Source organism: Haliotis cracherodii, unplaced genomic scaffold (assembly GCF_022045235.1).
Source record: "Haliotis cracherodii isolate W230 unplaced genomic scaffold, xgHalCrac1.p SCAF_10, whole genome shotgun sequence".
Classification (NCBI taxonomy): Eukaryota; Metazoa; Mollusca; class Gastropoda; order Lepetellida; family Haliotidae; genus Haliotis; species Haliotis cracherodii.
In genome coordinates, this window is record NW_027266265.1 from 55911905 (window position 1) to 55939814 (window position 27910).

The 27910-nt window shown below is 39.8% G+C and overlaps 2 protein-coding genes across 2 annotated transcripts; one reads left to right on the plus strand and one right to left on the minus strand.

Moving 5' to 3' along the window:
- Positions 1-279: 279 nt before the first annotated feature.
- On the minus strand, positions 280-8023 carry LOC139454544 (pyruvate dehydrogenase [acetyl-transferring]-phosphatase 1, mitochondrial-like). The gene has a single exon (XM_071236326.1). The coding sequence runs from the start codon at positions 7924-7926 to the stop codon at positions 6370-6372; it is 1557 nt and encodes a 518-aa protein (XP_071092427.1). The 5' UTR covers positions 7927-8023; the 3' UTR covers positions 280-6369.
- A 1893-nt stretch (positions 8024-9916) lies between these two features.
- On the plus strand, positions 9917-26831 carry LOC139454545 (cysteine desulfurase-like). Its single transcript, XM_071236327.1, has 13 exons — positions 9917-10076; positions 11238-11335; positions 12336-12452; positions 12763-12900; positions 13390-13488; positions 13767-13860; positions 14715-14849; positions 15213-15370; positions 15733-15838; positions 15956-16037; positions 19847-19930; positions 21130-21219; positions 23312-26831. The coding sequence occupies exons 1-13, from the start codon at positions 9956-9958 to the stop codon at positions 23373-23375; spliced, it is 1386 nt and encodes a 461-aa protein (XP_071092428.1). The 5' UTR covers positions 9917-9955; the 3' UTR covers positions 23376-26831.
- Positions 26832-27910: the final 1079 nt, after the last annotated feature.

The window sequence follows — 27910 nt, forward strand, 5'->3', positions numbered from 1 at the left end:
ATAGAACAGGGGCGGTGGGGTAGCCCAGTGGTTAAAGCGTGTCTCTGGTCACGCTGAAGACCTGGGTTCCATTCCCCACAGGTGTGCACTGTGTGAAGCCCATATCTGGTCTCCACCGCCGCTGGAATAATGTTGAAGCGGCATAAAACCATACTCGCTCACTCACAATACATCACTGACTGACTGACCGAGTATGGTTTTACGCCGCTTTTAGCAATATTCCAGCAATATGGGCTTCATACATTGTACCCATGTCCGGAATCAAACCCGGGTCTTTGGCGTGACGAGCGAACGCTTTAACCACTAGGCTACCCAACCGCCCCACAATACATGAACTGAATAAGCTTGTTAGTTTGTTTGTTTATGCATGCAGCACTCCTCTATATTCCGGCCATATCGGCAAATGATGGCCTGCATATAATTCAGACAGGACCAGACAAACAAGTTACTGGTATTAATTTAACGTGCAAAAATACAAAATAAAACAATCAAATGAAGAGCTTTGTGTACAGCATCTTCTGAGTAGGATCATGAAACCACCTGGACACCAGGGAATAAAATATCCCATCTCATAATGCTTGTCTTGCTGATAATGTTGTAACCATGGCAACATGTTGTCACGTTAATACTGAGAAATGCGATATGCTGCCCAATAAACTTGATAAAGTATGGAAGTATGCTTAATACATAGTAAACTAAAATGCATGAAAAACATTGGTTTTGAAACTGCACAGAAAATCGAAACATGAACAAGTTTGTGATCCTTGTGTCCCCAGGTGAACATTTATCACGTATTCATATAAAAGGTCATCACATACATCTATCAAGATCAGCTTTGGTACAAGTGTAAATCTTGCTCATGTTCAATATAAACAAAACAGCTTCCTGGTAACCTCTGAACGGGGATTCATCTAGGACTCGTAACTGCATGTAAGTGCCCTTGACATGCAATTTGGGAAATATTGTTATTTATGTTCAAAAATGGGATTTTTTTAAATTAGATTATTTCATAAATTCAGAGCATTTCGAGACTGCATTCAATGCAATAATGTAAAACTAATCATTAAAACCTGTTCCTATTTATTGGTCTTGTTAGAAGTGAATACAGGTTACTTCTACAAAGCCACAAAATTAGTTATCAGTAAAATATGTTTTTACATGGTACCATAAAGTGGGAAATTTTAAGTTCCAAATTGTGAATTTTTAATGACATTTGCTGCAGACAGAATATCAACCTCTGATCTGGTCTAGATACATCCCTGCTGAAGTCAACTGTTTTGACACATTAGGCTTACCTCTTGGTAACTGTAGCTCACCTGTATGTTGTCTACAGTTAAACATGTCAACAGTCTAAAAGATCATGACAGCCACTCAGGCCACATATTCATACAAATATGTTCTGCATAAATAAATAACACAACTCTGTAACAAAGACAGCCACTGTCGTTGATATTCATTCAAGTAGTTTCTGCATAAATAATAATAACCAGCTCAACTCTGCAACAAACCTGACAAAGTAGGATGGCACCATAAGGAGATATAAAAAAATGTCGAAGTTCAGCTCCCTTAGTCTGGCAATTCCAGAAAAGATTATGGTGGCATATATACACTTTGAGAGAATTTAAGATCGAGATCAAAACAAAGTAAAAATGTATCATATTCTAAACAGAACATAGGTCGAGCCCCATAACTAACTACAAATACCAAATTTCATTTTATTCAAAACTTGATGGGTAACTGAAAAATGTTTTTTCACTAAGTTTCAACTTTATCGGTCCAGTGTGTTTTACGAGAAGATATTTATGATGAATGACACGACTGACAAACAGGCAATGACACAAGCTCCCTTGACTTTCAGTCAGGTGAGCTATAAATGTAAGTGGTGAAAAATTAATGTATCTTCTCACTAAAAAACAACATGAGAAACACATCAGAGTCCTTATCTTACTTGTCCTTTATATTTGTTGATTGAAACGTCTGACAAAACCACTCCATGTTCTGAGAAAAACGTATTTACTTTCAATAATTCATCTGATTATAACACTCAAAGCATCACAATACATCCAAACTTAACTCTTACAGGTCTACTGGAGGTTCCCCTGAAAATAATGATAGTAGATAAGGACTATGCACAGTACGATACCCTGATGTCACGACACAATATACTATATACCGCAAAACTGTTCACAATGCACAAATCACAGGAAAACAAAAGCTGAGTATTTTCAAAGAACTGACACATCGAATGGACATATTATTAATGCATGTTTAGACTAAGCCATTATATGAGATTGAATTGACCTTGAATAATATAATAAGATGAGGTGAAATAAGATCATTGTACTCATATCGTACATGCACGTGTGTGTCGGGACTAATGTCGATTTAATAGTGCTAGCCCACCAAGATTCCATGCCACGGTTTAACATGAATACCCCACTCAGACACAGTAAACTGACTTTGAGAGGACCAGTCCTTGTTTTAACCCTTGATGCTGAGCGCCAGACAGGGTAACAAGAAGTACCATCTTTTGACGCATCTGGGGATCGGACCCCGGACCTTCCACTCTCCAGGGAGGCAAGCACTACCACTAGACCACGGAGACGGTCGAATAATATAATCAAGCCCAACTGCAGATCATTAGGCCACAAACATTTCTTGTGCTTCCGTTAAAACAACAGACCCACTGTTTCACTTGCCACCCAAATATTTTTTTTATTGCTGAAAACAGAAACGAAGAAACGCATATTTATACATTGAGAAAAAATTGTGTTTTTTTTGCCTATTATTGTTGCTGTAGCTATTTATTTTTTTCCAATCCTTTTTATTCCAGTTTCAGTGGTTACATACACATCGATATACATACACATACACATATTTAGCATTATTAACAATTTGACACCGCATATTTGGAGGATAGGTCTTGATCATGTAGGATCGAGCAAGATGTTCTGGCATGAAAGTAGTTAACACCATATTTATGAGCAATCGTAGAAAGATAAGCTAATAATAAAAGAATAAACAGTACCAAATTATAGTATTGTAATCCTTTATATCTTGGAGAAACATTGCAGTTTTTCTTTGGCAATAGAGTCAAAGTGATTGGAAACAATCAATAATAACACACAGTCAGCAATCTATGTAAGATTCAAGGCATCATGTAAACCACAATACAATATCCACTTTCTGTTATAAGTGCAAAGCTTATTGTTAGTTTTTGCTGACAGATATTCCAAATATATAGCATCTTTTAATACCTGTTTAAAAAACGTCCTTTGAGGGTTTCCTTTTCTTTAAACTAGAAATAAAAATGTGTCTCTTAGCTAACATAATAATATGATTATTTGCAGGTTTTACACTTATTTCACCAAAACATACATTAAATCTTGTAAAAAGTATATGATTATTTCCAACAGAATTCAAAAAAGACTACAAGTTTTGCCAGAATTCAAACACATATTCACAGTCATAAAATACATGCATCAAGTTTTCTTTCTCTATCTTGCAAAATTCACATAAATCATCGACAAGTTTCATTTTATAAAGTTCTTTTTTTGTATATATCATTCTATGCAGAAATCTAAATTGAAAGTCTATCGATTTTACATCTCTAATGTCTTTTCTAAAAGAGACAAAACATTTAGCCCATTCTAAGCATTCACCAAATTCAATTTCCCATTTCTTACATATTTTATGTTGTGAGGCAGAAAAAATAAGTTTATCATAAAAGAGTCTTGAACCTTTTTTACAAATCAATAAGTTCTGATAACATGGAAGAATATACATGTCAAAGTACAAATCTACATCAAATTGTTTTTTAATTGCTGTTTTCCAAGCTTGGGGAATAATTGAAATAAGTTGAACATAATGCAAAAAAGTCCCTTTAATATTGTATCTTTCTTTTAGAATTTCAAATGGAATAAAATCTATTTCCCTGACAAATATGTTTTAGGGACCAAATACCCTTATTATACCAATCTTTTATGAAAAGCTTTGGGGAGTTTAAGTAGTGGTTTAACCATAACGGTTGATTCATGATGTCTTCAATAAGAGAAAGGTCTAATTCATATTTTCTAAAATATTCACACAAACCTTTAAAAACATCGTTCCAATAAGGGTTAGAAGCTTTTGTGTAGATAAAAGCATTTGAACCTAATCTTAGTAAATCTTTTACTGGAATGTCATATTGCTAACATTTCTGATGTTTAATACATTTACTTAAAAAGGAGATTTTTAGAGATTTCACAAAAGTTTTAATATCAGGCATTCTTAGTCCCCCATTTTTATATTCTCTCTTAATATTTTATCTTTTTATTTTATTTGTTTTTCCGTTCCAAAGAAAACCAAAAAATATTTTATCTAATTTCTTAATAAAAGCATCAGGCGGAATTGGGAAAGCCATGAATATGTGAACTAGCTGTGGTAAAGCAAGTGTTTTAATAACTGATATTTTCTAATCTTTTACGAGTATTGATTACCCATAAATCCTTTCATTCCAGGTTAAGAATAATACCTAGAACTTCAAAGTCTCCAGTGTGCCACACCAAGTTGAGCTGATCACATATTTTTAATCTACTCCCAGCTGCTGTAGCTATTTTGACCTTCAAACTAAAATAAAATTTAACTATCATCTCATTTAAACAATACATTTGTGTTCAGCATTATCAAATTCGTATATTAATTCCTACCGACCCAAATCTATTGGGTACACGTTACCAGAAATACAGGTATTTCTTTCTTGACCTTACCCATTTTACTTGTAGACAATCCCAATCTCATTAAAATCAGATCTTAGTTCTCGCTATCACTAAACAAAGATCTGAGGACATCCCATCATGTCCCCAATGAAAAAACTAACAAGAGGTCGACATTGGCCATGATTAGCCAATCAGAAAGCAGCCTTCTTGATCTTTGCAGCACCAGTTTCAACTATATGCTTTGAACAATACTGAAGAGTAGAATATTCCAGAATGTCTAACAGGTTGCCATAATTGTATGACTGTACCTCCCACATGCTGTGGAAAGTCTCTTCCTTTTAATTTTTTTATCCCACTGAAGCGAGAGATAGATGATGATTTTGACGGAATCAGTCGTAAAGACAGTATCTATCATTTGGAATGACTAGAAAACACATTCCAAGCAGCACTCTCCCGATTTGGTAAGTGACACTCTGATTAGTTGGATGAAAGGTCATTCTGACAAGACCCATAACAGGATGTCCTCAGATCTTTGCTTAGCAGTAGCAAGTACAAAGATCTGATTTTAATGAGATTGAGAGAATCTTCATTGAAGCATTAATTCATGTAAGGTATATCCCACATGTATATATACACTGCATGTTGTGTATCATATCATTGAGATTAATACTGTGAGTAACTGGTGCATCATTTCATCATTAGGGTGCAGGGTTTGATAAATACATTGCCACGAACCAAATCAGGATCACATTATAATCAAGGTGGTCCAGCAGTCCAGTGGAAACAAAACAAATCGTCAGTATTTTTATTGTCAGCAACTTAACAAAATGAATTGCTAGAATATTCGTGTACGGTGCGGACAAGTCTAGATGCAATCAGGGTGAAGAAATGTGATTCAAATCATGATCATAGGTTTCTGGAACGCCTAAGGGATACAACTCAGCACAGCGAAATGCAGCACCCTTAAAATTTAGCCACCATGACCCCAGAACATCTGTGATACAAAGATGTGAAAATTCCTATAAGAGACTCAAATAAAATGTAAATGTTCTGTGATTTTCCCATGGAACTGACCATGATGGCTTCCTGTATTTGAATGACACTGTTGAGTGTCGACTTACACTAAGGCCACAATAAATTAATCGTTATATTTTCCTCCCCACCTGCCTCACTACGAAACACCAAGTCCCCCATTTTGTTCTTGTACCCATGTAGCTACGGATGAAGAAAATAGTCATGTGTTCGATTTCTTTCTTTGTTTGACGAAATACAACATAGGTATTAAAACAAAGATAACTGCATCAGGTAAATCACATCCATCAACTGTTATTGTACCCAGAAGCCGTGACCAGTTTGTCTAAATAAGTAAAATATCAAAAAATTCTTCTGGCCTAAGGCTAAATCTAATAATTAATATATTGTGGCCTAGCCATGCTAACAGTGGTATTCATTGATTAGTCTAATCGTTGTATATCCTTTGTGATGAGGGTATGATATGGAATAGCACTATCAGGCCTATACCAGTGTATACTGTGAAGAAATTTGTCTCGACAACTATCATCATAATCCTATTATGCAGTAAACAACTAACAACAGAGCTTTCAGTTCAAAGTCTTTCCACAGCAATAACAAAAGGTTCAACAACAGTTAACAAGTTTCCCAGCACAAACACTCACACAGAAGCCTTATCAATGATGTAGTCGGTATCGAAGTAAATCACAGTTACAGAAATATCATCTCTGTAGAATCTCACAATACTGTCCGGAAGGGTTAGCTGTGCAGAAAGTTGTCCATGATCCGGGCCCAAGGAGTTCCGAATCAAATGTGTAGCAACATTTGCATCCACGGTGATATTGGCAAGACTGGATTTCCGTCGTTTGAGCATCTCATTGATATCTTTCAAGGTCGCGCCCTGAGGGGGATGGAAGTTGACCCATACCTGCCGACCATCCAAGTGCCCTGCAACGAGTTGAACGACCTTCTCGGGTGATAACGTGTCCCACAACCCGTCTGAGGCTAGCACAAGAAATTTGTCTCTGGGTGTAAGACGATGGTGGATTATTTCCGGTTCAGCAGTCAGATATGGTGGGGTGTGGTAATTCCTCGGAATGAGTCGGTTGCCATAGATACTGATGGCAGACTGTGGTGACCGTACCGTATTTGCTATATGTTTCAAATCTTTAGAAGCCCACTTGTATCGAACATCGCCAAATGCACGCAGTGGCGCTAAGTCACCAAACAAACGCCCATTCTTTAAAATATTTCCTGATTCATTCGGGTGATGTCTGAACAAACGGTTCACTTCCGATTCATTATCAGCATTGTGTAAATTGCTGAGAGCAACTGCCTCCCACTCGTCTCCATGAGTATTAACACCAAGCACTGCCTGAGCGTCGCCAGCATTGGCTATATACAAATCTAGTCCATCCACAAAAGCCACACAACCCACAGCACCAGAGAAGGCTGAGTGCAGACAGTGAAAGTTCAAATTAGAGTTTTGTTCGGGTAAAGCTTCAGTACAAATATCTTGATCTAACCTGACAAAAGCATTTGTCAAATTGTCTACAAGAGTGTCTTCTTCTCCGTGTACTGCTAGGGTTTCACTTGCAAACTTTGCCAGACTTCTCTGTTGAACAGCTCCTAGATTTTCATTGTAATAGTCCAAACCACTCCTATACTGATGCATTAGTTCTTCATCCAAATTCATCTTATCATCCTTGATTTGATGCAGAATTTCAGGTGAAGATAAAGTCACCGCTATGTAGTGAAATAGACGTTCACGGACAGATTGAGCACAAGAATTACCTGCATGACCATCAAACATGCCAAACAAATACCGGCCGCCAACCCCCCACTTACTATGGCTCGTCAATAACCTTGCTTCACCGCGACGATCTTCTATGGGGTTATTTGACTGTAGTTGGTTTGTCTCAAATCCTTTGACAGGTCCGTATGTTTCTTCCACGGACGTTTCATTGGCTTGTAATATCGCTGTGACATGCTGTGGGGTCAGTCGTGGAAACTTCACTGGATCAGGGCCACGGAAACTTCTGAGTGTGTACCATCGAATTTGACCGATATTCAATGTCCCTCGCGTTGAAATTTGTCCAATGTTCTTGATATCATAGCACCACACTCGCGTTTTCTGACACCTTGACAATGTAGGCCTACTGATCTTTGACCACTTAAACTCACACCCACTACACACAAGCTTTAGTCGCGTATACATGACCTGATTAAGTAAACAGTCTTGTTATATTGTTCGGCACTCTCATTTTACAGGTGAAAAACACACTTGACTTGCACACTTGCTGTCAATGACATGAGTAACCTTCCCAGGTGGCGCTCTATAAAATATTTACGCACAGATATAATATTGATGCTACAAACGTCAGACGTACAAAGTGTATCCCGCATGCTCCAAAGGTGTTTTGACAAATATTTGGTGTCGTGATTTAACACTGGTTAAGGATTGTCATTTACTCAGCTGGTAATTATGGATTAGGATGTACATAATGTGCTTATAGCCTCGTAACAGATGTGTATAGGAGTAGGACTAATAATAATCACTGAACCTACCAGTTATTAAACGGATAAATGCTCTTGAAAATAGTTGTGTGGGGACAGGGGAATTTGTGTGTGTGCGGGTCACGTATTTTTAGTGTTCGTGGGGATGCGTTGGTGCTTGTTTTCACGTTTGCAGAGTATGAACTTCGCGATAGTTTTAAGTCATAATGAAAGTGTATTCATTATAATAGAAAAGATTGTCATTGACATCTTCTGTGTGTCAGCTAGGTGTAAGGTTTATATTTCAGTAAGTAATCATACCTACAAACACTTACATTCAATGAACAATGATCATTTATAAACATTACACTGTCGTAAATACGTATAGAAATTGTTTGTAAACCAGTCAACAAAAGTTTTGAAACTCGTTTACATTCAGATTTCAGTAATCTAAATTAACAAATTTTCTATGTTCATTATCAACCAAACAACAACACCCCAACTTTGCCGTGTTGCCACCTTCAGTGACTGTCTTCGTTTCTTCGTGGACCGCCTCCGTGGTCTAGTGGTAGAGCGTCCGCCCGGATGGTTCGATCCCCGGCCGCGTCATACCAAAAGACGTTAAAAGATGGTACTTGTTGTTACGCTGTCTTGCGCTCGGCATTATGGGGCTAAACAAGGACTGATCGGTTCGGAGTCAGTTTACTGTGTCTGAGTGGGGTATTCGTGTTAAACTGCGGTATGGTACCTCAATGAGCTAGCATTATAAATCGGCATCAGTCCGGACTAGTACAAGCAGCCACCATTATCACTTGCTTGATATCAAGTCTACAATTACTGTTATCAATCAAATGATCACGATGTTAGAACCTACACTGAAACGTCGCTCCTAATTGTAATATAGAAGTTGGTCATTCATGAATCTTATCCTTACCTAAAATTCAATTTGATCAGAGATGCGTCCTTCCGGACTTTTAGTATGGAGTTTTTGTGTTTCAGTGTAGGGCACAGGACGTCGGCATATGTTACATGTAAATAAGAAGTTTGACATGCATCCCTTTATCACAAGGCCTGACAAGGGGACTTTCATATTACTTTCTTACTTGTGTTCAAGATAGTTTCGTCAAGAAATATCAAAATAGCATAACTATTGCAACCAAGAATGTCATATCATTATTGTAATATTTACAACCCGAGGCAACGTCTGCCCGCCACGCTCACCAGCATCCTGAGCTAAATGAGAGAAGACGAAACTTTATGTAAACCAATAATCATATGTTAATTTATATTTTTAAATGTTTATATTTGTTTGTTACAGTGTCTTTTAGGACTTCGTAGCCTGGTATATTATATTTCAACAATGATCATAACATGGGATTTGATTTATTTAATGTATGACACTTGAATAAAACTTCTTCTATTTTGTCTTTAGTATATTAGTGTTTTGTTTCAGGGGTAGATGCTGGCCCCATTTAAATCAACGACTTCCAAAGATATGCAAACGATCTGTTTGTATTATTTGCTTTATGTTGTAATTGTTTGGGCCGCGGCCGACTATGGAGCGTGGAATGAACACTACATTTATACCCCACAAGTAATATAAAACTCAAACCATATCACGCAGAAAGCCTTACTCCTGTTCGGATAAGGGTGATGGTGCCGGTAAACTTGTAAAGAGAAAAGTACTATTATTTATATTAGTAATGGCAGCGCCCAAGAAGCTAGTTCTTGCGAATATTTAGTTTTCGTATATGCCCGTTTCCTTTCTCATCACGATGTTGACGAGGGTTGTACCATGTGTGAGACTACTCTACAAACACAATGGCTTGATAAGCTACAAAAGGGGATTGCACTCATCACCGTGTTTAACAGGTAAAGGAGAAACATTTTAGTTTACGCAATGATTTTTTTCAAGCATTTGTCACGGTATGTTTTGATTAGACCTTCCGTGGATAATATACACTTCAGAACTGGATTGGATTTCTTCTCTTCAACCCCTTAATATCCATCACAGTTTTCAATTACACTTTTACTCAGTTCTTCTTGGTCTTTATTTACCCACTGTTTTTCATATTTAGTGATGCGTTCATAAAATCCAGCTCTTGCCTCCAGCGAAACATCATACACGCCAAGAGTTCTCACGTCCTTCAGTTAACATTGTTTTTTGTCTGGTTGAAGTCCTGTTTTTAACCATGGACGTAAAAGGGTCCTTGTCATTGCCCAAATTTTCAGGACCGACTCCCCCACCACGCCTGCAGGTCAGTTTCTGAATTACAGATTAAGTGGATAACAACAAGTTTATGATTATGTTCATCATTTTTCAGGGGTGCAGGCTAAAACGGCACCTCAGCAAAACGTCACCGATTTCTCTGGCGAAAACGGCATCTCATAATTGACAGCTTATTGTAAATTACCGAGAACAATTACACCAATCAGTTATAACAACAATATTAATACCTCAACTCGGAATTGAATTGCTGTCAACACTGTCCTGGACCTGTTTTTTACGGGCCACAGAAAGTCCGGTTCCACATACACGATGGGTCCACTGGTCACAGGATACAGCATGTTGATTTTTTCTGACATTCTTCTCGCATACAACACACCGAAAGGCCATTGTGAATAATTGTGATCTGACAGCACCATGTTTGGCCTCTCAAAATACAGTTTCACCTTAAATTGAGTAAAAGTACTTAAAACTTCAACGCGTATAGTGTTTTCACAATAAGTTAACTGCGCCTACCAATCAGAGTCGGCGAGTAAATTGGAGAAGGGTGCTTATATCTTACTTGTTTTATGTAAGTTTATTATCATTTATTTGACCAAGGTGTAAAAAAATAAGGTGCCGTTATTCGCCAGGCAATGGTAGCCGTTTTCGCTTGAGTCGAGGTGCCGTTTTCGTCAATTGGTGCCGTTTTCTCCCGGTGACGTTTTGCTGAGGTGCTGTTTTCGCTATGACCCATTTTTCAGACATGCTTATTTGGCATGTTTAGTAAACATGGTTGAAACTGTTATCATTTAATCTTTTTACAGCATTAAAGAAGACAGAGAAACAGGAAGGATTTCGAAAGGACATGCCATCAGTTGACCAGCGTCCCCTTTATCTAGATGCCCAGGCAACAACACCAATGGTAAGGTGTGAGTGAGTTTAGGGTTTTATTCCGCTTTGAACAGTATCACGGCATGTCTTCTCAATGTGGGAGCAAAGCCCAAAAGGATGCATGTCACAGACATAAATAACTTTGGTGAAATCCCTGAGGCAAGTGTATGTAATGCACAAGCACGTGTATGAAATCCTTGAGGCAAGTGTGTGAGATTCTTGAGGCAAGTGTATGAAAGCCACAAGCAGGTGTATGAAAGCCACAAGCAGGTGTATGAAAGCCACAAGCAGGTGTATGAAAGCCACGAGCAGGTGTATGAAATCCTTGAGGCAAGTGTGTGAAAGCCACGAGCAGGTGTATGAAATCCTGGAGGCAAGTGTGTGAAAGCCACAAGCAGGTGTATGAAAGCCACAAGCAGGTGTATGACAGTCACAAGCAGGTGTATGAAAGCCACAAACAAGTGTATGAAAGCCACAAGCAGGTGTATGAAAGCCACAAGCAGGGATATGAAAGCCACAAGCAGGTGTATGAAAGCCACAAGCAGGGATATGAAAGCCACAAGCAGGTGTATGAAAGCCACAAGCAGGTGTATGAAAGCCACAAGCAGGTGTATGAAAGCCACAAGCAGGTGTATGAAATCCTTGAGGCAAGTGTGTGAGATTCCTGAGGCAAGTGTATGAAAGCCACAAGCAAGTGTATGAAAGCCACAAGCAAGTGTATTAAAGCCACAAGCAAGTGTATGAAAGCCACAAGCAGGTGTATGAAATCCTTGAGGCAAGTGTGTGAGATTCCTGAGGCAAGTGTATGAAAGCCGCAAGCAGTTGTATGAAAGCCACAAGCAGGTGTATGAAATGCACAAGCAGGTATATATTGCCAACAGACGAAGGAGCAACTGTAAAAACCCATGACAAGCAGATTATGGCTATGCACAAAGGGACATACCTCACACATACCTGTCAATGCTTGGTTGATAAATGGAGTTTAAAAATTCTTTATTTGTTATTGATGCTGTTTCTCCACTGAATTGCAGGATCCCCGCGTGTTGGATGCAATGCTCCCATACATGGTGAGCTTGTACGGCAACCCCCACTCGCGCACACATGCTTATGGCTGGGAGAGTGAGGCCGCGATGGAGAAGGCAAGAAAGGTAATTCACCTTAACGCTGTCAGTGTTTTCCCATATATTTCCCAACACCGATCTTCAGAAGATCAATCACCTGATGAAGGAGCAAGAAGTAGCTCTGAAACGTCATGAAATAACATAACAAAAGATGCTATCCATATAAACAAAGTGTCATGTATTCATGTTCTTCCTTATTCTAAATGCCTGTCAAAGACTTTGTAATGACTGGGTTGTTACGGCTGTTTTGTTTCTATGTAGTTATTGAACATTGACATTGTTGTAGTAAGGTGCACCTGTACAATCTGATGAAACTTTTTGCACTCTGTTTCCACAGCAAGTTGCAACAGCAATTGGTGCTGATCCAAGGGAGATAATCTTCACAAGTGGAGCCACTGAGTCAAACAATATTGCAGTGAAGGGGGTGGCCAGATTCTACAAGGAGAAGAAGAGGCATGTGATCACAACACAAACCGTAAGTAGCCAGTATTTCATTGTTCAATTCTAATACAACCAGATCATACTTGATAGTTTACCATGAGAATAAATAACAAGCTACTAGGAATTACAGTTCATGTCATGGATCTCTATGACATTAATTCCTGAGGGAAAGATAAACCATGTTGCGAGTTTCGAGTTCCCATCACCTGAAATGTACAGTGTAGTGATTGACTGCTAATTTTATAAATTTATTATTTTAACTGAATGTTTAATAGTACTAGCTTATAAGCATATCAGATCAGTCACACATCCAAATACTCATTCTACAGTCTCTTTATGAAAAACGTTTTTGTCTTCCAGCCCAAATTTGTCTCTTTCAGTAGAATTTAGTGAAAACTTTATTTTATCAAATATTACTTGACTGACATATGTTTTGCTAGAGTCAGGTTTCCAACAAGAGTCTAAAGCGGAAGAGTTATGAGATATAACAGGATATGTCAGATTCTGACTCCATGTCTTTCAGGAGCACAAGTGTGTATTAGACTCATGTCGGGCGCTGGAGGCAGAAGGTTTTGATGTGACGTACCTTCCTGTACAGACCAACGGCATCATCGACATGAAGGTAGGACTCTGTACTGAGTGAGTGAGTGAGTATGGTTTTGCGCAGCTTTGAGCAATATTCCAGCAATATCATGGCAGTGGACACCAGAAATGGGCTTCCTCCACATTGTACCCATATGGGGAATCGAACCCAGGTCTTTGCCGTGACAAGCGAACACTTTAACCACTAGGCTACCACCCCACCTCCCAAGAGTTGTCATGGAACTGCTCACGGAAGCTGTGCAAAAAATACCACCTACTTTGTCTCTGCAATATAGCAAGATTTCCTTGTTTTCCCAGTTGTTGGAGGAGTCCATGAGACCTGATACAGTCTTGGTGTCCGTCATGTTCATTAACAACGAGATTGGTGTCCGACAGCCTGTCAACGAGATCGGTAGGTCATCAGCTATCAAACCTCAGTGTTAAAATGCAACATAAGGACTTTTAAAAATATTTCTCAATTTTTATCGAAATAACAAGCTTTTCCCAATTTGTTGTTTGTTTGGTTGGTTCGTTGGTTGGTTTGTTGTTTAACGCCGCACTCAGCAATATTCCTGCTATATGACGGCAGTCTGTAAATAATCAAATCTGGACCAGACAATCCAGTGATTGATATCATGAGCATCGATCCACACACTTGGGATCGATGACATGCATCAACCAAGTCGGCGAGCCTGACCACCTGATCCTGTTAGTTGCCTTTAGTAAATGCCTGTAATTATGTACAAGGTCCTAACTAATGTGCCTATTGGTCTCAGCCTAATTTATTGTGTTAGTTACTTGTAACACTGATTGCAGAATGGATGCAGTCTATGAAATGTGATCGGAAAACAGAAATGTTAAGGACTTTTCTTGAAAAGTATTTTTCAATTCGATAAATAACAGGCCGTTGGACTTGGCAAAAATAGTATTGAGTTGGGACATTTTTCTTTCAGTTGGTTGTTTTCCACATTCTGCCAAACAGCCAGTTTCAGTTATCATAGAAACATTTGAGTTCATGTGGAGAGTCCTACAGAATATTACTGATAACTTTTGTATTTTACAGTGGTGATAAACTTTGTGTGTTTTCAGATTCTATTGTGTATTTGATGTCCAAAAATTTCACCACTGCTTTCAAATGAAATTTCTGGGTATCAAATACTCAATGTCACCCACCCATCTGAAACATACATGTGGACATATGGAATGTTTGTGATCTTGACCTTGAGATGTGGAAAGTTTTGTGACCTTGACCTTGTGCTGCTGCAGGTGAACTCTGCAGGTCAAGGAAGGCGTTCTTCCACACAGACGCAGCCCAGGCTGTTGGAAAGGTTCCAGTGGACGTCAACGACATGAAGATTGACCTGATGTCCATCAGTGGACACAAGGTGTATGGCCCTAAAGGTCAGTGGACAACTAGACTTGAAGTATTACCATGTGAAATGCATTAACCAGTAAAAAGGTGTAATTCCATCACATACTACTCAAGAAGAGTTAAGGACAACCCGATTCTTTCATATCACTATAGTTGATATGTGATGGCATGATAGAAATACTTTGGAAAAATGAAAATATTGCTAAAAGCAGCATAAAACCTTACTCACTAAGAGATCTGTGTGTGAAGCCCATTTCTGGTATTCCCCGCCATGATATTACCAGAATATTGCTAAAAGCAGCGTAAAACCATACTCACTCACTAAGATCTTGCAGGTGGGGGTGCCCTGTGTGTGGCGACGCCCCTCTTATCACATACACTTTATGTTGCAGGTGTGGGTGCCCTGTATGTGCGGCGACGCCCAAGGGTGCGTGTTGAGGCCCCTCAGAGTGGGGGAGGACAGGAGAGGGGGATGAGGAGTGGCACTGTCCCCACCCCCCTTGTGGTCGGGTTTGGGGCTGCGTGTGAGGTTGCAGTCAAAGAAATGGAAGTGAGTTGATTATAGTTATTTACTTGGAAGGACATAACGATGCTAACCATTTCAGCCAGTTCAGAGAAGCTTCCTCTCAACATTTTAAGCTTCTTTTAGAATGGAACATCTGAACGGCAATGACTTCATTAGCATATGTATAGTTGGTAGATATGATCACCAGGTGGTCCCGGTACTTATAAGCAGAACCAAATATTTGAGTGTAAAATTCAGTGATTGAGGTCATGTTTTGGAGGGACCTCACTCACAAAGCGGATCATGACAAACAATAAACCTGTCACAAGTCTATGTTAAAGTATGGGAGTTACGATAACGCTATGATTGTGGAATGAACCCGTTGAGTTTGTGTGTGTTGTTGACAGTACGACACGGAGAGGATCAACATGCTGTCCCAGAGGCTGATAGATCGGATCACAGCCCAGGTGCCGCAGGTCATCAGGAATGGGGATGCGGACCAAACCTACCCAGGTACCAGTGGATTGTTGTAGTTCTCTCAAGTTGTGATCCGTTTCCCACTGATGTTTACCTGGTATCTTCATCCAGGAGGTAATTAATGCATGAACTTACGTCCTCTTTGTGTTGCAGGCTGTGTTAATCTGTCCTTTGCCTTTGTGGAAGGGGAGAGTTTGTTGATGGCCCTCAAAGATGTGGCACTGTCATCAGGAAGGTGAGAACTGCACTTCTAGTTAATTATTTACTGCCACATTTACTAACTCACATCTTCTCCCATGCTTGTTTACTCACTCGTATCATCCTTGTTTACTGCACTAGCATCATGCACTCTTATCATCTTTGTTTACTGCACTTGTATCATCCTTTTTTACTGCACTCGTATCATCTTTGTTTACTGCACTCGTCTCATCCTTGTTTACTGCACTTGTATCATCCTTTTTTACTGCACTCGTATCATCTTTGTTTACTGCACTCGTATCATCTTTGTTTACTGCACTCGTATCATCCTTTTTTACTGCACTTGTATCATCCTTTCTTACTGCACTTGTATCATCTTTGTTTACTGCACTCGTATCATCCTTGTTTACTGCACTTGTATCATCTTTGTTTACTGCACTCGTATCATCCTTGGTTACTGCACTCGTATCATCTTTGTTTACTGCACTCATATCATCCTTTTTTACTCACTCGCATCATCCTTGTTTACTGCACTTGTATCATCCTTTTTTACTGCACTCGTATCATCTTTGTTTACTGCACTTGTATCATCCTTTTTTACTGCACTCGTATCATCTTTGTTTACTGCACTCGTATCATCTTTGTTTAATGCACTTGTATCATCTTTGTTTACTGCACTCATATCATCCTTGTTTACTCACTCGCATCATCCTTGTTTACTACACTTGTATCATCCTTTTTTACTGCACTCGTATCATCTTTGTTTACTGCACTTGTATCATCCTTTTTAACTGCACTCGTATCATCTTTGTTTACTGCACTCGTATCATCTTTGTTTACTGCACTCATATCATCTTTGTTTACTGCACTCGTATCATCTTTGTTTACTCACTCGCATCATCCTTGTTTACTGCACTTGTATCATCCTTTTTTACTGCACTCGTATCATCTTTGTTTACTGCACTCGCATCATCCTTGTTTACTGCACTTGTATCATCCTTTTTTACTGCACTCGTATCATCTTTGTTTACTGCACTTGTATCATCCTTTTTTACTGCACTCGTATCATCTTTGTTTACTGCACTCGTATCATCTTTGTTTACTGCACTCGTATCATCTTTGTTTACTGCACTCATATCATCCTTGTTTACTCACTCGCATCATCCTTGTTTACTGCACTTGTATCATCCTTTTTTACTGCACTCGTATCATCTTTGTTTACTGCACTCGTATCATCTTTGTTTACTGCACTTGTATCATCTTTGTTTACTGCACTCGTATCATCTTTGTTTAATGCACTTGTATCATCCTTTTTTACTGCACTCGTATCATCTTTGTTTACTGCACTCGTATCATCTTTGTTTACTGCACTCATATCATCCTTGTTTACTCACTCGCATCATCCTTGTTTACTGCACTTGTATCATCCTTTTTTACTGCACTCGTATCATCTTTGTTTACTGCACTCGTATCATCCTTTTTTACTGCACTTGTATCATCCTTTTTTACTGCACTCGTCTCATCTTTGTTTACTGCACTCGTATCATTCTTGTTTACTGCACTTGTATCATCCTTTTTTACTGCACTCGTCTCATCTTTGTTTACTGCACTCGTATCATCTTTGTTTACTGCACTCGTATCATCCTTTTTTACTGCACTTGTATCATCCTTTTTTACTGCACTCATATCATCTTTGTTTAATGCACTTGTATCATCTTTGTTTACTGCACTCGTCTCATCCTTGTTTACTGCACTCGTATCATCCTTGTTTACTGCACTCGTATCATCTTTGTTTACTGCACTTGTATCATCCTTTTTTACTGCACTCGTATCATCTTTGTTTACTGCACTCGTATCATCTTTGTTTACTGCACTCGTATCATCTTTGTTTAATGCACTTGTATCATCCTTTTTTACTGCACTCGTATCATCTTTGTTTACTGCACTCGTATCATCTTTGTTTACTGCACTCATATCATCCTTGTTTACTGCACTCGCATCATCCTTGTTTACTGCACTTGTATCATCCTTTTTTACTGCACTCGTATCATCTTTGTTTACTGCACTCGTATCATCCTTTTTTACTGCACTTGTATCATCCTTTTTTACTGCACTCGTCTCATCTTTGTTTACTGCACTCGTATCATTCTTGTTTACTGCACTTGTATCATCCTTTTTTACTGCACTCGTCTCATCTTTGTTTACTGCACTCGTATCATCTTTGTTTACTGCACTCGTATCATCCTTTTTTACTGCACTTGTATCATCCTTTTTTACTGCACTCATATCATCTTTGTTTAATGCACTCGTATCATCTTTGTTTACTGCACTCGTCTCATCCTTGTTTACTGCACTTGTATCATCTTTGTTTACTGCACTTGTATCATCTTTGTTTACTCACTCGCATCATCCTTGTTTACTGCACTTGTATCATCCTTTTTTACTGCACTCGTATCATCTTTGTTTACTGCACTCGTATCATCCTTTTTTACTGCACTTGTATCATCCTTTTTTACTGCACTCGTCTCATCTTTGTTTACTGCACTCGTATCATTCTTGTTTACTGCACTTGTATCATCCTTTTTTACTGCACTCGTCTCATCTTTGTTTACTGCACTCGTATCATCTTTGTTTACTGCACTCGTATCATCCTTTTTTACTGCACTTGTATCATCCTTTTTTACTGCACTCATATCATCCTTGTTTAATGCACTCGTATCATCTTTGTTTACTGCACTCGTATCATCCTTTTTTACTGCACTTGTATCATCTTTGTTTACTGCACTCGTCTCATCTTTGTTTAATGCACTCGTATCATCTTTGTTTACTGCACTTGTATCATCCTTTTTTACTGCACTCATATCATCTTTGTTTACTGCACTCGTATCATCTTTGTTTACTGCACTCGTATCATCTTTGTTTACTGCACTCATATCATCTTTGTTTAATGCACTTGTATCATCCTTTTTTACTGCACTTGTATCATCTTTGTTTAATGCACTCGTATCATCTTTGTTTACTGCACTCATATCATCTTTGTTTAATGCACTTGTATCATCCTTTCTTACTGCACTTGTATCATCTTTGTTTAATGCACTTGTATCATCCTTGTTTACTGCACTCGTATCATCCTTGTTTACTGCACTCGTATCATCTTTGTTTAATGCACTTGTATCATCCTTTCTTACTGCACTTGTATCATCTTTGTTTAATGCACTTGTATCATCCTTGTTTACTGCACTCGTATCATCTTTGTTTACTGCACTTGTATCATCCTTTTTTACTGCACTCGTATCATCCTTTTTTACTGCACTCATATCATCCTTGTTTAATGCACTTGTATCATCTTTGTTTACTGCACTTGTATCATCCTTGTTTACTGCACTCGTATCATCCTTGTTTACTGCCCTCGTATCATCCTTGTTTACTGCATTCGTATCATCCTTGTTTACTGCACTTGTATCATCCTTTTTTACTGCACTCGTATCATCCTTTTTTACTGCACTCATATCATCCTTGTTTAATGCACTTGTATCATCTTTGTTTACTGCACTTGTATCATCCTTGTTTACTGCACTCGTATCATCTTTGTTTACTGCACTTGTATCATCCTTTTTTACTGCACTCGTATCATCTTTGTTTACTCATATCATCCTTGTTTACTCACTCGCATCATCCTTGTTTACTGCAAAAGAACCATAGTTGGATCTCAAGTGGGAATACTAGTGTGGTATGGTTGACAGGAAGTATGTAACACAGGAAGTATGTAACACAGAAAGTACGTAACACAGAAAGTATGTGACACCCTGGTTCCAGGAGCTGAATGTATGGTTCTTGTGTTTACAGTGCATGTACATCAGCGTCTTTGGAGCCGTCGTATGTGCTGAGAGCTATAGGAGCCGATGAAGATCTTGCCCACTCGTCTATCAGGTCAGCAGGGTCAGGGGTTACAGGTCTCAAAAGGGACATACTTTTCCCTCGTGTACTATCCAGTGAAGAGAGGGTAGAATAGGCGACTATGCTTGTCATAAGAGGCAACTTTTGGGATCGGGTGGTCAGGAACACTGACTTGGTTGATGCATGTCATTGTATCCCAATTGTGTGGATCAATGCTCATGATGTCAACCACTAGATTGTCTGGTCTTTACAGATTGCTGTTGTATGGCTGGAATTTTGCATAGTGCGGCTTTAAACAACGAACAAACCAAAACCTCGTGTAATTTGACATCTGTTCTGGCTAATTAACATCTACAGACAATATATACAACAGAACTAAACGTTATCTTAATAGTGTCTCAAACCAGTGTCATACATATGTGAACGTCACCTGAAACCAGAGTGATTTGTATGATGTACTGAATGGATTGGTGCGATGTCAATCTGTCTGGTTTGGGCTGAGATCTTCCAAAATACCACCAATCAGATTTCAGCAAGATTACAGTAACCAGAAGTAACCATTACCACAGATTTCATACTTTGTATGCCACACTCAGCATTATTCCAACTATATGATGGAGGTCTGTAAATAATTGTGTCTGGACCAGATAATCCAGTGATTGATATCATGAGCATCGATCCACACAATTTGGATTTGATGACATGCATCAACCAAGTCAGCAAGCCTGACCACCCGATCCCATTAGTCGCCTCTTTTGACAAGCATAGTCGCCTCTTTTGACAAGCATGGTTACTGAAGACCTAAGTTTCCAATAATAAATTCAAGAGCATTATGAACATACATAAAATGTCCTGAATATTCCCAGTGTTATTTTTTATTTGTAACAATGTTTATAAAGTTACCTGCTCCTATTATGCCTTTGTCGTGAAGATCCAGGTAAGAATAGGTCTTCAGCAGCCCATGCTTGTCATATGAGGTGACTAACAGGGTTGGGTGGTCAGGCTTGCTGACTTGGTTGATGCATGTCATCATATCCCAATTGCATGGATCAACACTCATGATGTCAGTCACTGGATTGTCTGGTCCAGATTATTTACAGACCACCGTCATATAGCTGAAATATTGCTGAGTGCAGTGATAACAAAATACCAACAAACAAAAAATCCTTCCTTGCCTCTCATGATGGTGGTAGAAACATGATATTCACGTTTCATTTAAACAACTACTGCAGGTTTGGGATTGGCCGGTTCACTACAGAGGAGGAGATTGATTACACAGCTGACCGCTGTGTCCAACACGTCAAGAGACTCCGTGAAATGAGGTGAGATTCAAGGCAACTTTTCTAAACTTCAGGGACATTCAGGGAGGCTAGTTTTGACCTGGGAGTAAAACCTTTTTATCAATACATTCCCTTTGGGGATTCCATGTTGTGAAGATCCCCAGTATACCATGCTTGTCTCCTTATGGGCATACCAGGGTACAATACATCCCAGTTTACCATGCTTGTCTCCCTGTGGGTATACCAGGGTACAATACATCCCAGTATACCATGCTTGTCTCCCTGTGGGTATACCAGGGTACAATACATCCCAGTTTACCATGCTTGTCTCCCTGTGGGTATACCAGGGTACAATACATCCCAGTTTACCATGCTTGTTTCCCTGTGGGTATACCAGGGTACAATACATCCCAGTATACCATGCTTGTCTCTCTCTTGGTATACCAGGGTAGAATACATCCCAGTATACCATGCTTGTCTCCTTATGGGCATACCAGGGTAGAATACATCCCAGTATACCAAACTTGTCTCCCTTTGGGTATACCAGGGGAGAATACGTCCCAGTATACCATGCTTGTCTCCCTGTGGGTATACCAGGGGAGAATACGTCCCAGTATACCATGCTTGTCTCTCTCTTGGTATACCAGGGTAGAATACATCCCAGTATACCATGCTTGTCTCCCTTTGGGTATACCAGGGGAGAATACGTCCCAGTATACCATGCTTGTCTCCCTGTGGGTATACCAGGGTACAATACATCCCAGTATACCATGCTTGTCTCTCTCTTGGTATACCAGGGTAGAATACATCCCAGTATACCATGCTTGTCTCCTTATGGGCATACCAGGGTAGAATACATCCCAGTATACCATGCTTGTCTCTTTGTGTATATCAGGGTAAAATACATCCCAGTATACCATGTTTGTCTCCCTGTGGGTATACCAGGGGAGAATACGTCCCAGTATACCATGCTTGTCTCCCTGTGGGTATACCAGGGTACAATACATCCCAGTTTACCATGCTTGTCTCCCTGTGGGTATACCAGGGTACAATACATCCCAGTTTACCATGCTTGTCTCCCTGTGGGTATACCAGGGTACAATACATCCCAGTATACCATGCTTGTCTCCCTGTGGGTATACCAGGGTACAATACATCCCAGTTTACCATGCTTGTCTCCCTGTGGGTATACCAGGGTACAATACATCCCAGTATACCATGCTTGTCTCTCTCTTGGTATACCAGGGTAGAATACATCCCAGTATACCATGCTTGTCTCCTTATGGGCATACCAGGGTAGAATACATCCCAGTATACCATGCTTGTCTCTTTGTGTATATCAGGGTAAAATACATCCCAGTATACCATGTTTGTCTCCCTGTGGGTATACCAGGGGAGAATACGTCCCAGTATACCATGCTTGTCTCCCTGTTGATGCACCAGTGTACAATACATTCCAGTATACTAGCTTATCTCCCTGTAAGTATTCCCGGATTAAATACATCCCAGTATACCATGTTTGTCTCCCTGTGGGTACACCAGGGTACAAAACATACCAGTATACCATGCTTGTCTCCCTGTGGGTATACCAGGGTAGAATACATCCCAGTATACCATGCTTGTCTCCCTGTGGGTACACCAGTGTACAATACATCCCAGTATACTGGCTTGCCTCTCTCTAAGTATTCAATACCAGTGTACAATACATCCCAGTATACCATGCTTGTCTCTTTGTGTATATCAGGGTAAAATACATCCCAGTATACCATGTTTGTCTCCCTGTGGTATACCAGGGTAAAATACATCCCAGCATACCATGCTTGTCTCACTGTGGTATACTGGTTCACTGGATTGTCTGGTCCAGACTCGATTATTTACAGACAGCCGTCATATAGCTGGAATATTGCTGAGTGCAGTGAAAACAACAAGCAAACAAAACAAAGTGTACCAGGGTAGAACTAGAATTGATCCCAGGACTGACAAGGCACCAAGTTAGCCAGATTCGTCTCTGATGTGAACACAAGGCCAGGTAGATCTCGTGTAAGCTATTTCATCTCCCTGCAGTAGTTCAGTCATTGTTGTGCACTTCTCTTACCTCTTTTCACTCCCAGAACCTGATCTTTTGTTATTTCAGCCCCCTGTGGGAGATGTTTCAGGAGGGTGTTGATCTCAAGTCCATCAAGTGGACACAGCACTGAAACACAGCACCGAAACACAGCACCGAAACACAGCCCCGAAACACAGCCTTGTACAGCCACCAGTATCTGTGTGCCATACATGCAAGCAGCTGCCACGAAGTGGGTGTGATGTGGTGACACCAACCATCGACGCCCGCAAACATTGCCAGGTTCTCTCTATGTAATGAGATGGCAACAAGACATGATGCTGGGCTGTCATTTAATTAGAAGTCTCACTGGAGTTTTGACAAGACAATCATTAATATCCAATTGTGTAATGTTTCTACTCCATGCAATGTTTTGTGTGAATGTAATTACTAGAATGTGTGAAATCTGTAGGTGTGTTACTGTGTATTTATGCGGTATCTCCAAGTACAAAAATAATCTTAGCAAAATTACTTTTCTTGTAGCATGTGCAACATACACTACTCAAAAGAAGTTAAAGAAAACTTGATTTTTGTCATATGTCTACAGTTAAATTGTCATGGTTGTTGGGTATTGCAACACAATCTTCCAATTACTGGTAGGGCAGTTGGGTAGCCTAGTGGTTAAAGCGTTCACTCGTCATTCATGCCTAGATTTAAGTCCCCATTTGGGTACAATGTGTGAAGCCCATTTCTGGCATCCCCCGATGTGATATTGCTAGAATATTGCTAAACCTGGGGTCCAACCATCCTCATTTTCTCTCTCCAATTATGGGTGTTCTTTAACTTGTTTTCAGTGGTATACATTAAGATAGAATTCCTGAAGACAGCCCTTAAAGGGGGACTCTGATCCACAATCTGGTGTCCATTTTCTACCCAGGTGTAGGCACTGTAATTAAATCCATGTGACAAACTGACACAGTGTCTTTGTGTAGTTACAGGAATGAGAGTGATCAGTAGATGCTTATAGACACAAACAAGAAAGTATTCAGGGACTTGAATAAATTGGCTGGGACTGCCATGTTGAGCGGAGTGGAGTCCTCCTTTAATGATAGGTATACTGAACTTAGGTCCACGTCAAGTTAGCTAAGTTGTCCTGTGTACCTCTCACAGGTCTGAAATAAGGTGAAGCTAAGCAATGTTGGTCACAGAGCAATTCGTTGGGTGACCATGTTCAACTTCTCGACACCTGAGAGTTTCTAGGGCTTTGGTCCTGCCCCACACTGAAGCACACGTTACATGTTGTGTCTCCTTGGGCACGTGACTTTGTTAGAAATGTGCCTCTGTTCACCTAGCAGTGAGTGGGTACCCTGTAGGATGAGATGGTAATTTGACTGGTAACCTTCCTTACAATGCAGCTTGGGTTGTATACTCCCCGCGAAGACAAGGATGAAAGTCTAGAGCACACTGGTCCATTGACCGGGGTAATAATGTAGCCCTTAGAGAAAACCTTAGAGTGGCTTTTGCAATATTATTAATATGCACATTATTATTTAATATGAAGAATTATTTTCTAAATTTTGTCACATTGTAACCATGGTAACCAGAATGTATGAATTTATGTTAATCAACTGTGAGGATATAATCTCTATAATCAGTGCCTGGCTTGTTTCCCATAACCTAACAGAGCATGACCTGGAGTTCTAGATTTCATCCCTTGCTTAACATTTTGAATTGTTTGACTCTGTGGTCCATTGACTTTTATTCAGTCCCTTAATAATAAGCTTGGATGTGAGAAACCTCAGTGAATTTCACTGACAAGAGTTTGCCTCAGCCCTGTATGTGGCATATTCTTGCAATGTACACATAGATTTGTTGTGGAGTTGTTATGCAAAGGTGTCGGTAGTAGTAATGTTTGTTTTTTGTTGACTTTAAATAAAGCTGATATTGTATGTCCATCGCCATAGTTACCAACAGAGATTATATGGTTTGGGGAATCATGGGAACAGTCAATATGCTGTTCAAAGACATTTCAGCAGGAATGGCAACTTTATCTGGAACATATAGCTTTTCTCTAGTGTAAATTTTCATTAGTTGATCTCAGGGATTGCTGCATTTTCAAAAACATTTCCTAAACTGATTTGACTTGGAAATATTCCAATAGCTATTGCTGTCTAAGGGCATTGCTGTCTGAGGAAGGGCATAGCTGTCTAAGGGCATTGCTGTCTGAGGACGGGCATAGCTGTCTAAGGGCATTGCTGTCTGAGGACGGGCATAGCTGTCTAAGGGCATTGCTGTCTGAGGAAGGGCATAGCTGTCTAAGGGCATTGCTGTCTGAGGACGGGCATTACTGCTGGTTTGTATTGCTTAGTTGGTTGTACTGAAAACTTTCTAAATCAAAATGTTGACATGTAGAAAACAGGGTACTTGCTGTATTGCTAACTGGAAGCGATGTGCAGAGTGTATATTACATGTACGGTTCCACTTACATCCTTGAAATATGATGTAACTGTTACTAGGGCTGGGATGGGTACCTCGGGTATCCAGGTTAGGTGGATCCTGAGTCGGACCCGGGTACCCACAGGACTACCCGGACCTGTGGTTAGCCACATGATATATTGCTTATTGGCTGTAACAGTATGAAAAATCATTTGTTAAACCCCTCGCCTACACAGCTGTATTTTCTTGGAAAAAAACATGCACATTATACACTAAAAATAATGGTATATATTTAGAATCAGAATGTGAGTAAAGTAGCCGAATGTGAAGGTCATTTTATTGTGGGGCCCCTTGTTGGGACAGGTAATAGGGAGTCTGGTACCCGGTTCGTAAAGTCATCACAGCCCTAACAGTTGTGTTGCTTGTTGGGACAGGTAATAGGGAGTCGGGTACCCTGTTCGTAAAGTCGTCACAGCCTTAACAGTTGTGTTGCTTGTTTAACCTCATTAGGACAGACGTTTTCATTTCCAGGGTTACAGATTTTGTGATGAAAACTGGTCGGAAGGAGGACAAAACTAGATCAAACGGTTTTGGATTTTGTTCTTCAAAATGCTATCTGAATATGATTCCTTTGGAGACGGGTTATCCGTTTCCTGTTGGGTTTTGCAGTTTAGCCAAGTGCTTGCACAGTGATTGTGTGTTCAAAGTGGAGCAATAAAACAAAGGATTTTCAGATTTGATTTTTTTCACTATTTTATTATTCCTTTTTTTTAGAGTGAGGAATGTGTAAATCAGTATTTCTTTGAAAAATCTCACCTTAAACCCTAAAATACTGTGGATGTCGCTTTCCATCCTGGTTTCGATTCATGGGAGTACTTTGTCAGTGATATGATGTACGATGTTTCTTGTTTCTTGAAATTTGTGACCACAGTGACAAATGTCAGACAGACAGTGGACGCGGATACTAGAATAGGACGTGTTAGTCCAGGACGTGAGTTTGAGGAGTGGCAGGTGATTTCACTTTATTTTCCCGCTACCATGTACATTTGTGAAGTAACTGCTACCGACCAGTTGGCCTGCACCATGTGTACAGGGGTCTGTAAATAGTCTCATGTCTGTTATGACCAGGACATGCAACATGTACAGGATATATATATAGTCTGTTTGATCGTGAATACAGCTTTATGAGAAATCTACATATTGTCTCTTCTTTTTTTCTTTACAATATCGTCACTTGGGATCAGGGTACCGTTGTACAGATCAACGAAGCGATACGACATGTTAAGGTATGGGTGTTACGATCACCTTAGCGCTAAGATCCGTAGTACAGTGGCACTGGGGAACAAGGTAGATATGTAGAATCTCCTTACAGCAGCCATTGCAACATGAATAGGGGCGGTCGGGTAGCCAAGTGGTTAAAGCGTTCGCTCGTCAAGCCGAAGACCCGGGTTCGATTCCTGACATGGGTACATTGTGTGAAGCCCATTTCTGGTGTCCCCCGCAGTGATATTGCTGGAATATTGCTAAAAGCGGCGTAAAACCATACTCACTCACTCATTGCAACATGACTGGTGTGAACTGGAGCATTGTCCTGATGGAGAACACCACAGCCAAGTCTGCCACAACGCCTCTGTCTGTTTAATAGGTTGGCAAACTATTCACCTTTCACGGTTGTTCCCTGTGGTAAGTATTCAATGTGTATTATGCCATGACTGTTCCCAAAGAATGGGGGCATAACTCTCTCAGTGGATCCGTTGGTTGGTTTGTTGTTTATCGCTGCACTCAGCAATATTCCAGCTACTTGACGGCGGTCTGTAAATAATCAAGTCTGGACCAGACAATCCAGTGATTGATATCATGAGCATCAATCCACACAATTGGACTTGGTGACGTATTGGAGAAAACACACTCACAAGGTTTTGGTAGACAGAGTATGCCCTGGGGAGAGGGAAAGTGTTTTTCCATGCCTATATACCTGAAAAAAGAAACTTAAAACAACATTTATCAACATTTTTATGTTTCGAACATACTTTCCATGAACCTTAGGAAACGCGAGTAAAATATCTGTTGCTGGCGTACGGATCTTGAAAAGGACATTCTAAAAACCCGTGAGGCTTATCAACACCTCTGTAGCCTCGTGGTACACTCACTGGGCTACAGATATGAAGGTTGTGAGTTCGATCCTTGGGAATATAAAGAAAACATTTGTCATTTGATTTTACATTTCATTACATGTTACAATTTCAACGGAAG

Bases quoted from the DNA above. Each gene is read 5' to 3' on its own strand.
- LOC139454545 (XM_071236327.1), top strand. From the start codon at position 9,956: ATGCCCGTTTCCTTTCTCATCACGATGTTGACGAGGGTTGTACCATGT. The intron at 10,077-11,237 runs GTAAAGGAGAAA...ATCTTTTTACAG, and splicing joins CTCATCACCGTGTTTAACAG to CATTAAAGAAGACAGAGAAA. The intron at 15,839-15,955 runs GTACCAGTGGAT...TTTGTGTTGCAG, and splicing joins TGCGGACCAAACCTACCCAG to GCTGTGTTAATCTGTCCTTT.
- LOC139454544 (XM_071236326.1), bottom strand. From the start codon at position 7,926: ATGTATACGCGACTAAAGCTTGTGTGTAGTGGGTGTGAGTTTAAGTGG.